The sequence below is a fragment of the Cololabis saira genome, chromosome 3, assembly GCF_033807715.1.
Source record: "Cololabis saira isolate AMF1-May2022 chromosome 3, fColSai1.1, whole genome shotgun sequence".
Taxonomy (NCBI): Eukaryota; Metazoa; Chordata; class Actinopteri; order Beloniformes; family Belonidae; genus Cololabis; species Cololabis saira.
The window spans coordinates 48205068-48222234 of NC_084589.1; the positions used below are offsets into that span (position 1 = coordinate 48205068).

Genomic DNA, 17167 nt, shown 5'->3' on the forward strand with positions numbered 1-17167 from the left:
CTTCCAACAGGTTTAATGACACCTCTGTCATGGTCTGAGGGGTCTGTATCACCTTCACTGGCACTATGTAACTTTGAGGAGCATGGTAGGAACCATGCCACACTAAAAAACTACACATTTTTACTGCTTTGACTGCTTTACAGCATACGTCACTTCCCCCTCCTTCCCGATTCGTACTCGAGACGAAAATGGGCGGGGCTTGGAGCGCAGCTCCGCAGAAGCTGGTAACCCGTTGCTGTGTTGTGGCTGCAGCAGCTCCACACAACAGACGTGGGGAAAAGATCGTTAATGGTTTAACTTTTCACCGCTTTCCTGCTTGGAGGCAGAACCACGGAGGCCGGCCAATTATCTGAGATAACAAATTAAAAGAGTAAAAGAGTCGTCGGCTCGGTTGGATCGCGGCTGTAACGAGTCCGACCAAACATAACGTTCCTCAGTAAACAAACAAACACGCACACAGACGGGCGTCGGATCAAAACACGGGTTTATTAAACCACAAACACACAGACCGGGGTCGGATCATTCAAACGGGTTTTATTCCCCACTTCTCCAGCTAAACGCAGTTGTTGGCCAGCTCTCTGCAGTACGATTCATTTTGTTGAGGAAAAAATATTAACTATTTGATTTCTTGCTGCAGAGGAAAAAAAAATATTGCTCACGCCTCGGAGCCTCTTAAAAGCAGTCAAAAAAAGAAAAGAGAAGTAAGAGGGATACAAAACATGTACTGTATGTTGTACTATTATACTAATTCATTGAAACACATGGCGAATCAAACATTTACCAAAGCAGCTGCCAAACACTCCTAAACAAGGTAGTAAGACGTGGGTTCTGCAGAACTGCGTCAGTAAATCCTTCTAAAGAGTGGCGCTCCGACGAGGAGCTGCACTCTTTAGTAGGGATTTCATATGGATCAAGACCGTTAATAATCATTATTTTCTCCATATACCGCTCCCTGGCTTCCTTGTTTAATGTATCCCGGTAAATTCCAGTTCCTTTCCAGCAGTTTAACATCTTTTTTTTGCGTTCAATCAGTTCACTTAGTGAAACAGAAAAGCGTCCCGTCTTCTCTCAAAACAAATGTACACGACGGGACAGGAGTTTTCCGGCAGTACGCGCTGGTGCTCATGGGAAACGTAGTGTTCTTTCTGGTAAAGCACTACCGCTTTTGTCAAAAAGATGCCGCCAAACTCAGAAAAGCTGAAAGTTACGTTGTGCTGCTTTAAAGCTTATGCTAATGAACTGAAATACTTTTTAACCTTACTGAATAGCTTCGACAGCAACCTCCAATTTACAATGGAGTATAGTAGTGAAAAAGTTAATTTTCTAGATATGTGGGTTGAAAAAAAGAATGGCTCCTTATCCACTTCACTCTACCGCAAAGAAACCGAAGGAAATACGTTCTTATTGGCTAGTAGTTTTCATCCTCCTCCCCTCAAAAGAGGCCTACCCAAAAGGCAGTTTTTCAGACTCCGGAGAATTTGCAGCAGTACAGAGGATTTCATAGACAAGGCATCAGAGATGAACACCTAAGACACCTACTCAGAGACTGTTGGCTCCCTTACCTGCTGGAAATTACCGGTGTGGTAACTGCGCACAATGCAATAACACCTCCAAGACCAACTTTTTTTTATCATCCCCACTCTAATAAAAAAATTTCCATCAAAGAGGTGATTACTTGCACATCTACACATGTCATATATATATATGCTACGCTGCCGTTGAGGTCTAGCATATGTGGGAAAAACTTCCAGGCAGTTAAAACAAAGGATAAGTGAACATAAAAGCTCCATATGGAGAAAAGACATTAACTATCCTGTGGCTGTTCATTTCAACGAGAACAAACATGTTATCTCAACTTTACGTTTTTGTGGACTTGAAAAAGTCAGCCTTCCACGGAGGGATGGGAATCTGGACTTGCTGCTAAAACGTCGAGAGCTCTTCTGGATTTTTACTTTGCAAACACTGGCACCGAAGGGATTGAATGATGAACTGCCTTTGAGTGTTATGATTTGGTTTTTTATCATCATGTGTAGTTACTTCCCCACAATAACGATAGCCAGTATCTATACGTATAACTTGTGTAATGTGTGTATATATATATATATATATATATATATATATATATATATATATATATATTCACGTCTTTTAAGTATCTTTAAACATTTTGAGAGTTGAATTTGACCAGTTTTCCTTTCCCTTCCTTTCTCAAGGGAATGGGTCGATTAGGAGACTGGCCCTGACTCCTATTTATTCTAAGATGTTCTCCTTATAAGTTTTGATGTACTTTGTGTTTTTACAGTACATTCATCCTCCCTATTTTTTATACTGTATAAGATCAGAACACTTAGATGGGATTTTTGCTGTGTGACTCTCTTCCCTCATTGTGTATTTTTTAAATTTTTGTAAATATTTTAAATTGATTGCTACCTAAGATTAACACGTTACAGGTATAATCATCCTCCCTTTCTAATGATTATACCTTTGGATTCGATGGTCATTGATTGATGTATTTCATGCATGCACTTTATGGGTGTTGTCTCTTTTCCCTGGTTTTTGGTGATGCTTAATGACTGTATTTCGGTATGTGACCTTGTTTGAAGATGCTCAGGTGTTTGTGTGGCGGCGCCTGATTGGACCACATAGTCCTACCAGCCTATAATAGACAAGCTTTTGTTCCGATCTGTTTGATGCCTTGAAAAAGGTCTATGACCAAAACGTCGGCCCAATAAACACGAGTACGGTGAGAAGAAGGTGTGCGGGAGTTTTCCTTTTAATATTTGTACAGTAAAATTGTTTGAAATTCACTGTGCCTGTAGTGAGTCTAGTTAAGAAGAGAGGTATATGAGGTATTGGGTGAAATTATGGGAGAATTCATTTTTCCAGTCTCTGCAAAACAGAACCTGAAGCAAAAGGTGATTGATTTGTTTTAGAAAAGTAAGGTGTTTGAAGTTTACACCTTAATATTTCAATTTTTCCACAGTAAAATGGTTTGAAATCCAGTGTGCCTGTAGTGATTGTAGTTGTGAAAAGGGTGAAACACTTTTCTTTTAGATCTAAACCTCAAACACCTTTTCTAAAAAAGTCAGTCTCCTTTTTCGCTTCAGGTTCTGTTTTGCAGAGACTGTAAAAATGAATTCTCCCATAATTTCCCCCAATACCTCATATAGCCCTCTTCACAACTGTAATCATTACAAGCATGCTTAATTTCAAACAATTTTACTGTATAAATATTAAAAGGTGTAAACTTCAAACACCTTACTTTTCTAAAAACTTTTCATAATCTTGGAACTGGAATAACCTCATTATTGTACTTTGCTATGTTTTTAATTGATGGCAAAGTTTTATTGATTGTTTTTAATGTCCTTTTGTACGGCGACCTTGGGTGTCCTGAAAGGCGCCTATAAATATTTATTATTATTAGTATAGGAATATAAATATTTAAAAAACACCGCTGAACAATAAGGACAGTAAAAGGTAAAACACATTGAAATACACCTTTAATATTTATACAGTAAAATTGTTTGAAATTCACTGTGCCTGTTGTGAAGAGAGCTATATGAGGTATTGGGGGAAATTATGGGAGAATTAATTTGTATAGTCTCTGCAAAACAGAACCTGAAGGAAGAAAAACATATCTGCATTATCTCAAACTCAGAACTTCATATCTTTCCGTTTCTGAGCCGCGTTCATTCATTTACCGTAAAGACTGAAATAGGAGCACATGAACATTTAGGAGCGGCTGATTTGACCACGGATGTACGAATGACGGCTGGCTGGGGGAGTTTCCCATTTAGTTGGTTTGCTTCATCACCACGGCTTTTAACTGGAAACAAAGGGATCTTGTAGGAGTCATACTCATGTGTTCATTCATTCAACTTTCCAGGGTTACGTACCGACTCTGTGGAGTCTGATTTCAGGTTTCCAGGCGAGGTCCAACAGTCTGCGCTGACGGTCGAGCTCTTCTTCATACTCCAAGATGCTTTTTTCAAACACTGACAATATTTCTACAGCAGCTGCTGTTAGTCGCTGACCGATAAACTCTCTCAGATGATTCACCTTAGACATTGTTGAAGAGGAAAAAGAAAGGAAACAACAGAACCGTCCTCCTCAAAGGAATCACTGCTCACGTGTTCCGTTCGCTCCAAACTTTCGCTCTTCCGCCAGGTGTTACAATCTGGATTTCCGCATAGACATGTCTCCTCCTCCTTCCATGGAGCTGCTGATCATGGATGTATTATATAACACGTCAACGTCGCCGCCATATTGGATGTTCAAGACTGCGCTGTAAACTAATACAAGTAAATTGACTTATTTTCATAAAGCATCTTTCTACAAAGAAATGTACGTTTTACGTCTCATTTATTCATTCACACATGCACTAATATACTTGGGAAACAGTTAGGCACCAAATATAATATATTTAATTTTCTGAGATGGCAAAAATAAGAACTTTATTGATCCCACATAGGAGTAATTCATGTTATATCAGCTATAGAGAACAAGGTAGTGCCGAAAAACAATATATATCCCCCCTCACAAAAATAAGAAAATATTTTCTCATCAACAAAACAAATTTTAGATTTTTCAAATAAAAAATAACATATTTGAACCATTTTTCAGACAATATCTGTATAATAACTGAAAAAATCTGAAAAATTGTTAAAATGTTATTTTGTTACTTGAAAAATGTTAAATGTTTATGTAAAACATATTTTTATCACCAGCCGCCACTGCTTGTTATTATTATTGTTACCATAGAATGTTCACTCTTGGGTTTATGTTGAGCTTTTATAACTCACCACCAGGGGGCACTGCTGCTCTTTCTACATATGGAGGGTGTAATATTCCAGAATTATAAACAATAAATCTACAATGAAAACTTAATTACATTTTTCATGATTATTTCTGACTAAATATGAGTTGAGGTAAAAAGACATTTACTTCTAAACGGATGTCTGATATAAAAGGGTTAAATCCAAAGTCTGTCCTCTTCCTGGAATCTGATCCCGATGATCCTCCCTCTTCTTCCTGCTCTCCAACCTGCAGATCTGCAGCTTCAACACGGATCTCAACATCAGCTTTAGAAGAAATCATGTGTCAGACGAGTTGTAAATCTAGTACAACTTGATTTTATACATGTGATTAAATAATATTGTTAATTTCATATTATTTAAATAATGTGAAAAACGTACACAACACAGCATGGATAATTTAAATTGCATTATTTTGATTTAGTTTGTCCCATGAATTATCGCGATAATCTGATGTACGTGCAGCTCAGATTTTAAAATGCATAAAGCCTTTTACAGTTTTCAGCGAACTATGTATAACATCACAATATATCGCAAAATTTGGATACCGCAATATCGTATTGTATCGTGACTCAAGTATCGTGATGTGTATCCCACATCACACTCATTTCCTCATTCATTTGAAAACCAAATGTTCTTGTTTTCTAAATCATAAAATCATTTTAAAGGGGAAATAAAAGCAAACCGTATCTGACTGCACTGACTTCTGAAATCTTCAAGGTTTTTTGTTTAATGCTGCAGATATTAAAGTTTATAAAAAGGTGACAAATGGTTGGCTGTTCTGTTTCTGACGTGTTGATGGTTGCGTTTCTTCTTTTGTCCTCGTTTCTCTGAAGATTCTTCATGTTTTCAGAGGGACGTTGTAAAAACTTGGACTAACCTCAAACGGAGTAGATGGAGAGAGTTTAACAACATCGAGCTGCAGATTAACTTTACAAAGGGAATGTAAGTGAAGAAGAAAAAAAACATATTGAATTGCTCACTTGCTACAGGTCGTTGTCCTGACCAGTTCAAATGGGCCAGAGTCATCCCAGTACACAAATCTGATGAAAAGTGTAAGTACTCAAATTATAGACCAATATCCATTTTGCCTTGTTTGGCCAAAGTACTTGAAAGAATTGTGTACAATAGACTAACAGAGTATTTAAATGAATCCAATCTCCTCTATTCTCATCAATATGGATTTAGAGAAAAACACTCCACCGCGATGGCTCTGGTTCAACTAATTGATAGATTTTCAACGGCATTGGATAATAATGAATTTACTATTGGGGTTTTTATAGACCTGTCCAAAGCCTTCGATACCGTTGATCATAGTCTTCTGGTTAAAAAATTGCAGATGTATGGTATTGGGGAAATAGAGCTTCAATGGTTCTGTGACTATCTGAACAACCGTAAACAGTTTGTTTCTTGGAATGGTTTTGATTCTAGCTATAGGAAGTTAACATGTGGTTTGCCGCAAGGATCCATTCTTGGTCCTTTGCTTTTTATTATTTATGTAAATGATTTATATCTGGTTTCAAAAAGCATGTTTTTTGTCAATTTTGCTGATGATACGAATATGTTTATGTCGAATCGAAGTTATGAAGACCTAATTACTCAAACAAATGTTGAACTAACAAAAGTTAATCTTTGGTTCCAAAAAAATAAATTATCTCTAAATATTAAAAAAACTTCATACATGTTAGTTGTACCAAAAAATAAGAAAAAGATTCCTTATGATAAAGATGTCTACATATTCAATCATTCTCTTATTAGAGTGCAATATGCCAAGTTTTTGGGTATTTATATTGATGAAAAATTAAATTGGAAAAAACATGTATTATTCATCTGTAACAAAGTTGCTAAGAACATTGGTGTCATCAGCAGGATAAGACATGTTTTACCCAGAAAAATCCTTATATCACTTTATTATACTTTAATATATCCTTTTCTCACTTATTGCAATCTTGTATGGGCAAGCACTTACAAAACAAACCTCAAACACCTTGTTACTTTACAGAAACGATTTGTTAGAATGGTTACATACTCTGAGCCACATGCAAGTTCAGGTCCACTGTTTCAAGAACTTAATTTCATGAATGTCTATGATATCAATGTGTATCAGATTTGTTTATTTGTGTTTCAGCATAGAATGAATATTTTACCTTGTAGTTTCTCTCACATATTTATGTCCAATAACCAAGTCCATAGCTACCAGACACGAAGCTCTTCCAACCTCCACACTGCCTTCTTTAGAACTGCTCTTGGGCAATTTTCAATTCGTTATCAAGGTCCACGTCTCTGGAATCAATCTACCTGACTATCTGAAAAAAATTATTAACTTAACATCATTTAAAAAGGCTCTCAAAAAGTACCTCATCAGTCAAACCATGTATCATCAAACATAAGATAATTATTGTTGTGTTTTTTCTCTCTCTCTCTCTCTCTCGCCCCTCTCTCTCTCTCTCCTTATGAGCTTATTCATTATTTTTGTTTTGTATTATTCATTTATGTACGTATTCCTATTTTTTTTTTCTCCTTATATATTTTACTGTTTAATCTCTACACTTTTCTACTTATTTCTCATTACTGTTCAATTATTTTCCTATGTTGTTTTTAAACTGTAACAAATTTGATATTTGAATATGTTGGGTGAGGTTTTCATATAAGCCCTCTTGGGTTTCATACCTCCCCTTTGCACATCCCAGTAATGTTGATTGTTCATGTTGTTTATTTATATGATACTGTTTGTGCTAAATAAAAAAAAATAAATAAAAAAAAAGACTTTGTAGATGAACGAAATAAACGTTTAAAGAAACTTCAGCGCATACTAACAGCTCTTTATTTGCACCGTGGAGACGGCAAGTTACCAACAGCAACAAATAACAATTTTAAGAAGGAACAAGGATTCAAATAAACTCAATGCAAAAAAGTACACAACCACATCGTTCCCTCTGCGTCAAGTTGACGGAGAAGAATAAATCTGTGTTGAACCTGCAACCCTTGTGGGGAGGGGATTAGTCTCAACAGCCACAGGAGGTGGTGGTTGGACTTCTGCGGGTTCTTCTTCTGTGGGTCAGACAGGAGTGGACAGCTGCCCCCGGAGGACGACAACATGAGCTTCATTTGTCACGAGTCACCAGACTTCTCCTCCGGGTGATTTTTCATGTGACTCAGCAAATCAATTCTGCGGCTAAAACCTTTGTTGCACGTCTTGCACAAATATCGCTTCTCGTCCGTGTGCGTGTTTATGTGGCTTTTAAGATGTGATGATCTAGTAAAAGTTTTACTGCAGGTGTTGCACAGGTACGGCCTTTCGCCAGTGTGGATCCTCGAGTGAACCACCAGGTTGTAACGTTCTGTGTAACTTTTTCCACATGTTTTGCAGATGTAGGGCTTCTCGCCCGTGTGCGTGGTTATGTGGCGTTTAAGATGTGATGAGTTTATAAACGATTTTCCGCAGATGTTACACAGGTACCGCCTTTCGCCGGTGTGGATCCTCGAGTGAACCAGCAGGTGGGAATCTTGCCTGTAACTCTTTCCACATGTTTTGCAGATGTAGGGCTTCTCACCCGTGTGCGTGGTTATGTGGCGTCTAAGATCCCATAAATTAGTAAAGGTTTTGCTGCAGGTGTTGCACGGGTACGGCCTTTCACCGGTGTGGGTCCTCGAGTGAATCACCAGTTTGGAATTTTGCGTGTAACTCTTTCCACATGTTTTGCAGATATAGAGCTTCTCGCCCTTGTGGATCATTTTATGCTTCTTGAGCATTGATGATTTTCTAAACGATTTTCCGCAGGTGCTGCACAGGTACGGCATTTCGCCAGTGTGGATCTTCATGTGATCCATTAAAATACTACTTCTACTGAACTCTTTCCTGCAAGTACTGCAAGAAAATACCTTTCTCCCCGTGTGGGTCCTGGTCAGCTTTGATTTACAGTTGCTGTCTGACGGGACAGCAGCATCTTCGTGGTCACCGTGTCGTCTCATTGGCTCCGGATCTGCAGTTTTACTGGAGTCTGAGTGTAAACTTTCAGTCCCTTCCTCATCTTTGTTTTGAGCTTCAGGAGAAGTGTGCAACAGCAGCTGGCCACAGTTTGGTCCTGGTTCACCATTTTCAACTTTCACATCAGCGAGATTGACCAATGAGACATCCACCTCTACGTCCTCGTGCTTCATCTCCTGACCGCTGGAGTCTTCCTCCAGTTCTGTAGTCTGTGGATGCCCTGGTTCCTCCTGGTCCGGGCTGCAGCTCCTCTCCAGGTTATCCAGGTGCTGGTCACTGAAAACCCCGTCCTCCTCCACCTTACAAACATTTTCTTGTGGGAGTTCTGGAATTACAAAAAGGGACAAAAAGATAGGATTTTAACAAGTCAAAAGTGCTTCCCAGTGTTGATTGTTTGGTTGTATTTGTGAGGTTTAAACTTTGTCCTGAATCTTCTGTCTTCCCCTTCATCTATGTAGTATATTTGAAAACAAGTGCATTACTCTGTGTGACCATTAGGCGGCACTGTGACTGTACTCTTGTGTTACTGCGTTGGTATCGAGACAGTTGAAGAATAAAGTTGTTGTTCCAGAAATGGCTTCTTCAGTGTCATATATAACAATCTAACTACAAGTACAGCATATGAACACATATATGAACTAGGAATGGGCGATATTTTACCGTTCACGATATACCGTCCAAAAAATTCCTCACGATAAGAATTTGTCATCTCGCGGTAAAAACCATAAATTCCCTTTGATAAAGTTTTTGTGTAAAAATGATTTATGGTTCTGCGTTAAATCCACAACGTACGGGAAGGAAGGAAGGAAGGAAGGAAGGAAGGAAGGAAGGAAGGAAGGAAGGAAGGAAGGAAGGAAGGAAGGAAGGAAGGAAGGAAGGAAGGAAGGAAGGAAGGAAGGAAGGAAGGAAGGAAGGAAGGAAGGAAGGAAGGAGGGAAGGAAGGAAGGGAGAAAAGAAGGGAGAAAAGAAGGAAAGAGAGCAGGAGGAAAGAAGGAAGGAAGGGAAAAAAGAAGGAAGGAAGGAAGGAAGGAAGAAAAGGGGAGAAGGGAGAAAACAAGGAAAGGAGGAAGGAAGGGAGAAAAGAGGAAGGGAAGAGGGAAGGAGAGAGCAGGAGGAAAGAAGGTAAGAAGGAAGGAAGGAAGGAAATGAGCCTGAAAGAAAGAAAGAAAGAAAGAAAGAAAGAAAGAAAGAAAGAAAGAAAGAAAGAAAGAAAGAAAGAAAGAAAGAAAGAAAGAAAGAAAGAAAGAAAGAAAGAAGGATAAATTCCCGTTGATGACGATTTGTGTAACAAACATGGCGGATCTGAGAGCGAGATAGATTTATAGTTGAAAAGGTGGAGTTGAATTGGTATTTTTTAATCGTTATCGGGATAAATGCCGGAAATTATCGTGATACATTTTTTAGTCCATACCGCCCATCCCTAATATGAACATCCTCCAACCATCACGTTTTTTGCCAGTGTCATCTCACATCTCACACTGTGACCTGCATCTTTTCTACAAAATAAACGATTAAGTCTAAAGCATGAAATTTGAACGGTAAAGTTGCATCTTAGTAACAGTTCAATGCCTCCCAGTTTATTAAAAATGACTCTGAACTGAAATGATCTGAATCATCTACTGTATTAATGAATGTGTTTACACAGGACTTGATTATATTTATTATTCATTTTTGTTCTAGTATTAATAGACATATGTTAAATGATTTTGAATGATGTCATTTATTGACCATGTGACGGAGGGAAGGGGAGAGGGTGTGCTGTTGTTTTTATTTTTATTTACTCATTTATTTATTTCCTTTTTTTAATTTATTTTTTCTTTTTCTTATTTTTCTTTTTTCTCTTATTAGTTATTTATTTTGGTTTAATTAATGTTATGAAAAGTAAAAAAAGGGGGGGGGAAATATTGATAATTATATTGTTATTGTAAATCTTCTTTTTTTTCTTTTTTTTAATGCCCTCTAACTTAAATGGGGGAAAAAGGAAATACCTAAATAAAATAAGATAATCACATTTAAATCTTATTATCTATCCCTGCATCTTTAAGAAAGACAAGGATTTCCTTATAACAATCCCTCATCACCTCACTCCTCCCTAATAACCTACTAAACTCCATTCCCGTCCCAGCTCGTACATCCTGTCTCTTAAAGCGTTCCTTTCTACCTCATACTTGCCACATTTAAGAATCACATGCTCTACATTCTCTGTGACATCACACTCATCACATTTATCAGACACGGACTTTGACATTAAATACAGAGTTGATTTTAAACTAGTATGACCTAATCTTAATCTAGAAATGATGACTTCCTCTCTCCTACACTTTCCTTTGAAAACCTTCACGTTAATTGACTTCTGTATGTTATAAAAATGTCTCCCTTTTACACTGTTGTCCCACACCTTCTGCCATGAATCCCTCACTGCCTTTCTAATTCATGATTTTGCTTCACCTTTACCAAAAGGAATTTCCATAATTACCTCACTACTCAATTTCAATGCTCTTTTAGCAATATTGTCTGCTTTCTCATTGCCATCAACACCCATGTGGGCAGGAACCCAACAAAACTGCACAGTAATTCCAGTTCTGCATAACCTCCACAACACCATTAATATTTCCAACACTAGATCTTCTCTTGTTGTTTTATTTGAAGTCAAACTCTGAAGGGCTGCAGTGGAGTCTGAACAAATGACATAGTTCCTTCTCGCAGTTACAGTAAGTATTTCATTTACCAACGAAAGTAATTAGAACAAAATGCATACAACATTCTTTTCATCACTGGTTTACTACGACTTCTGTCATTTAGCAGACGCTTTTATCCAAAGTGATTTACATCTGAGAAAACAACACAAGCAAGAAGGTTTAGAAAGAGTTTTATTTTTTCTGACACAATGAGAGCTGACGCAATTTATATGATAAGCTTCTGATTGTTAATATCAATAAATAAAAGAAAAATATTTTTTAATTCATGTGTACTTTATTATTGTCATAAAACATTTATGTTGTTAAGAAACTTTTATTGCAATGAGACTCAAAATAATACATGGTAAGTCTTTGAGACATTAAAACATTTAAAAATCCATCTTAGTTTAGGTCAGCGCTTCCAGTCGGTGGATTTATTATTGACGTGCACATGCAGGACTCATGAGTCACCGTTTGGCATTAAAATAAAAAAGTAAGTTAAGTCAGAGGGAAGGTAAACTTCAGATGGTTCGACCAGAGGGAACACAGGGAAGGAAATGAGGACCAATTAACATGATTTTGGTGTGAAATATATAGATATACAAGACACATTTAAAGCTGCAGTTTCCAACATTTAACCACTAGAGGGAATAAAGATCCCAAACTAACCCCCAAACTCAGAATGACGGTTCATTCATGCATGAATCACCCACAGGTTTTCTGCAGGGGTTTGAAGCCTCTTTTTCCTCGTATTGTGGCAGGTTGGAATTATATAAAGCAAGAAGTTTAATGCGTAATTAGGGGCGTGGCCTTTTGATTGGCATTAATTTGTCCAACCTGTAAATAAATACTTTTTCTAGGATCTTAGAAAATGTTGGGAGTAAAGAATCAGGCCTGTAATTAGTGAATTGGTGTCTGTCTCCAGTTCTGTACAGTGGGATGACTTTTGCAGTTTTCATTTGTTTTTGGAAATGTCCCAGTTCTGAGTGACTGATTACAGCTGTATGTCAGTTAACAATCCATCAATAACCTTTTTGACTATTGTCATATCACCACAGTCAGTTGACACCTTGTTTTTACATTTACTTACAATATCTATGATTTCTCTCTCCTCCACAGCTGTGAGAAACATTGAATCTGGATTTCTACTTATTAATGTTTCCTTCCATCCATCAGCTGATCCAGGATCACACATTTTTCTGCCAGCACTCACAAAATACCTGTTAAAATGATTAACCACCTCATTCATATCATTAATGACTTCATCGTTATTGGTTAAATATTGTGGATAATTAGTCTGTCTTTAACTTTTATGTTATTTTTAGTCCTTATTCATGGAGAAACATTTTCATTAAACCTTCTCCAGAGACCAACAGAGCAGATCATCTTTTTTTAACCCACATCAACTCCATGGTTCCTGACACAGTGGATTCCTATCAGTTTTCCTACCGTGCCAACAGATCAGTGGATGAAGCGATGGCTTCGGCTTCACTTCACCTTCCAACACCTGAGGGGTATTCCAGGAAGCAGGTTCAACAAAGTCCGAGTTTAAACCTGAACTCCGAGTTGACTTAACCTGAGATAGGAAACTCGGAGTTTTCGGTTCCAGAACAGCGGATATGAGTTTGTTAAGCTCGAGTTAAAAAGCCATCATCAGTAGAGCCCTGAAACAAGGATTCACCATGGCAACCGGCAACAACAAAAGATCCACATACGTTTTCTTTTTTTTTTAACTTTATTTAACATTTCAATTTACAAAATCCCTTTGAGGAAACATTAGTTTGCATCTGAACATCCACATACTTCACGCCACTGGAGCTAGAAGTGTTAATACGTGCGTATGGCGAGTATGAGAGCATATTTCAGAAAAAAAAAAAAACAGAGCTGCAGGAGCAAAGGAGAGAATTGGCGTGGGAGAAAGTTGCTGCAGTCAATGTGTAAGTTTGAATGCAGTATTCATTTAACATTTAAGCACACTGTCTTATAATATTACAGATGAAACCAGTGGTGGAATGGTATTGAATGAAATTTTATTGTCATTTAGATCAGGGGCAGCCGCCACACCTCGGCTTCAGGGGAAAATGTAAATGTGTTTTAAATTTTTTTTATACATTTATGGAATTACTCTGTGTCTATTTGTATTGATTTATTCTATTACTTAATACATATAAAATAACTACAAATGCATATCAGAACAACATGATGGATTTCACTAGGTATTATCTTTCCCAACGCTTTTTCTACTCTATAACTCTGCTGCTTGTTGTCCGTGGTGCAGAAAACGGATGTGTATTGTGTAAAGGCCCATTGGCTGAATTGACGCCACTGAGGGAGGAGACGGAGAGAAACTCAGGCTTTATTGAAGTAAACCTGCTAGCGAGCAGGTTAGGTTCAGAGGCTCAGTTGCCATAGTAACTGACTCAGAGTTTGAGTTAAATCGCTTTCTGGAACTGAAAACTCCGGATTTCCCTCATCTCAGGCTTAACAAACTCAGACTTTTCACTAAACCCGCTTCCTGGAATACCCCTCTGCTCTCCAACCTGCAGATCTGCAGCTTCAAGACGGATCTCAACATCAGCTTTAGAATAAACCATGTGTCAGACGAGTTGTAAATCTAGTACAACTTGATTTTATACATGTGATTAAACAATATTGTTAATTTCATATTATTTAAATATGAAAAACGTACACAAATATGTTGTAACTTTAGCTTATATAGTTACAATAACACAGCATGGATCATTTGAATTACATTGTTTTTACTTAGTTTGTCCCATGAATTATAGCGATAATCTGATGTACGTGCAGCTCAGATTTAAAATGCTTAAAGCCTTTTACAGTTTTCAGCGAACTATGTATAACATCACAATATATCGCAAAATTTGAATACTGCAATATCGTATTGTATCGGGACTCAAGTGTCGTGATGCGTTTCCCACATCACACTCATTTCCTCATTCATCTTTAAACCAAATGTTCTTGTTTTCTAAATCAATAAAAACATTTTAAAGGGGAAATAAAAGCAAATCGTATCTGACTGCACTGACTTCTGAAATCTTCAAGATTTTTTGTTTAATGCTGCAGACATCAAAGTTTATAAAATGGTGATAGATGGTTGGCTGTTCTGTTTCTGACGTGTTGATGGTTGCGTTTCTTCTTTTGTCCTTGTTTCTCTGAAGTTTCTTCATGTTTTTCAGAGGAATGTTGTAAAAACTGAACATGTAAATATATCAAACTTGGACTAAACTCTGAACGGAGTAGATGGAGAGAGTTTAACAACATGGAGCTGCAGATTAACTTTACAAAGAGAATGTGAGTGAAGAAGAAACAGACGGGAAAAAGAACGTGTGAGAGAGGCTTTGTAGATGAACGAAATAAACTGTCACGTTTAAAGAAACTTCAGCACATACTAACAGCTCTTTATTTACACCGTGGAGACGGCAAGTTACCAACAGCAACAAATAACACAATTTTAAGAAGGAACAGGGATTCAAACAAACTCAATGCAGAACTTTAAAAAAAGTACACAACCACATCGTTCCCTCTGCGTCAAGTTGACGGAGAAGCATAAATCCGGGTTGAACCTGCAACCCTTGTGGGGAGGGGATTAGGCTCATCAGCCACAGGAGGTGGTGGTTGGACTTCTGCAGGTTCTTCTTCTGTGGGTCAGACAGGAGTGGACAGCTGCCCCCGGAGGACGACAACATGAGCTTCATTTGTCACGAGTCACCAGACTTCTCCTCCGGGTGATTTTTCATGTGACTCAGCAAACCAATTCTGCGGCTAAAACCTTTGTTGCACGTCTTGCACAAATATGGCTTCTCGCCCGTGTGCGTGGTTATGTGGCTTTTAAGATCTGATAATCTCGTAAAGGTTCTGCTGCAGGTGTTGCACAGGTACGGCCTTTCACCGGTGTGGATCCTCGAGTGAATCACCAGGTTGCAATTTTGCGTGTAACTCTTTCCACATGTTTTGCAGATGTAGGGCTTCTCGCCCGTGTGGCTCCTCGAGTGAACCACCAGGTGGGAAGCTTGCCTGTAATTCTTTCCACATGTTTTGCAGATGTAGGGCTTCTCGCTCGTGTGCGTGGTTATGTGGCGTTTAAGATCTGATAATTTAGTAAAGGTTTTGCTGCAGGTGTTGCACGGGTACGGCCTTTCGCCAGTGTGGGTCCTCGAGTGAATCACCAGGTTGGAACGTTGCGTGAAACCTTTTCCACATGTTTTGCAGATGTAGGGCTTCTCGCCTGTGTGTGTGGTTATGTGGCGTTTAAGATGTGATAAATAAGTAAAGGCGTTGTTGCAGGTGTTGCACAGGTACGGCCTTTCGCCAGTGTGGATCTTCTTGTGATCCATTAAAATACTACGTTTACTAAACTCTTTCCTGCAAGTTCTGCAAGAAAACACCTTCTTCCTCGTGTGGGTCCTGATCAGCTTTGATTTACAGTTGCTGTCTGACGGGAAAGCAGCATCTTCGTGGTCACCGTGTCGTCTCATTGGCTCCGGATCTGCAGTTTTACTGGAGTCTGAGCGTAAACTTTCAGTCCCTTCCTCATCTTTGTTTTGAGCTTCAGGAGAAGTGTGCAACAGCAGCTTGCCACAGTTTGGTCCTGGTTCATCATTTTCAACTTTCACATCAGCGACATTGACCAATGGAACATCCACCTCTACGTCCTCGTGCTTCATCTCCTGACTGCTGGAGTCTTCCTCCAGTTCTGTAGTCTGTGGATGCCCTGGTTCCTCCTGGTCCGGGCTGCAGCTCCTCTCCAGGTTATCCAGGTGCTGGTCACTGAAAACCCCATCCTCCTCCACCTTACAAACATTTTCTTGTGGGAGGTCTGGAATTACAAAAAGGGACAAAAAGATAGGCTTTTTAACAAGTCAAAAGTGTTTCCCAGTGTTGATTGTTTGGTTGTATTTGTGAGGTTTAAAGTTTGTCCTGAACCTTCTGTCTTCCCCTTCAGCTATGTAGTATATTTGAAAACAAATGCATTACTCTGTGTGACCATTAGGCGGCACTGTGACTGTAGGAAATCTAGCAGAAAAATTGGAGTCTGGATCCAGAGATCTGAACTGTTTCTTGTCGCCAGTGGAATCGACGAAAAGTCTGATTCAGTGAAAACAGCCACGTTCCTACATGTGGCCGGGGATGAAGCAATTAAAGGTATACAACACTTTTGACTTTGATGAAGACGTAGATGACAGATACATTGAAAGAACATTTCTGCCAACATTGTGAGCCAAGGAAAAATGTGACGTATTTGAGGCACCTGTTCTTTATTCAAGTGCAAGGAAAATCAGAGACTGTTGTATATGTAGGGGTGATAGTAAAAAAAAATCCTGAGCCTGAACTTTTTTTCCCTGGGAGGTAAGCGAGCCCCTAAGCCAAGATATATGCCCCGATCAACACAATTGTCATTTTTTGTCCTCTTAGGGCCCGATTTACTAAGATCCTAAATAAAGAGTACTAAATTGCGTGTGCACTGAAAAAGTTTGCACATGCTGTTGTTGTGTGTTTTGTGGGTGATCAACTAAGATTGCGTGCGCAATTGATAACAGGTGCAAACCTCAGTATTTAAATGAGGTGTTGCGTGTCTTACGGTTTGCGAGCGCAAACTTTGCACCATGGAGAGTCTGGATGGAAAGCAGGATATAGTCGCAAGCGCAAAATAAAATTTGACGAGTTGG

General features: G+C 38.6%; 1 protein-coding gene across 1 annotated transcript in view; it reads right to left on the minus strand.

Annotated features, from left to right (window-relative positions):
- LOC133440725 (zinc finger protein 585A-like) overlaps positions 1 to 16313 on the minus strand; it is a 40883-nt gene extending 24570 nt beyond the window's left edge. Inside the window, exons 1-2 of the mRNA XM_061718043.1 lie at positions 15439 to 16313; positions 7997 to 8668 (exon numbers count right to left, since the gene is read on the minus strand). Coding sequence (XP_061574027.1) covers positions 7997 to 8668; positions 15439 to 16165 — 1399 coding nt within the window. The 5' untranslated portion in view covers positions 16166 to 16313. The remainder of the gene's footprint in view (positions 1 to 7996; positions 8669 to 15438) is intronic.
- Between the last annotated feature and the right edge of the window lie 854 nt (positions 16314 to 17167).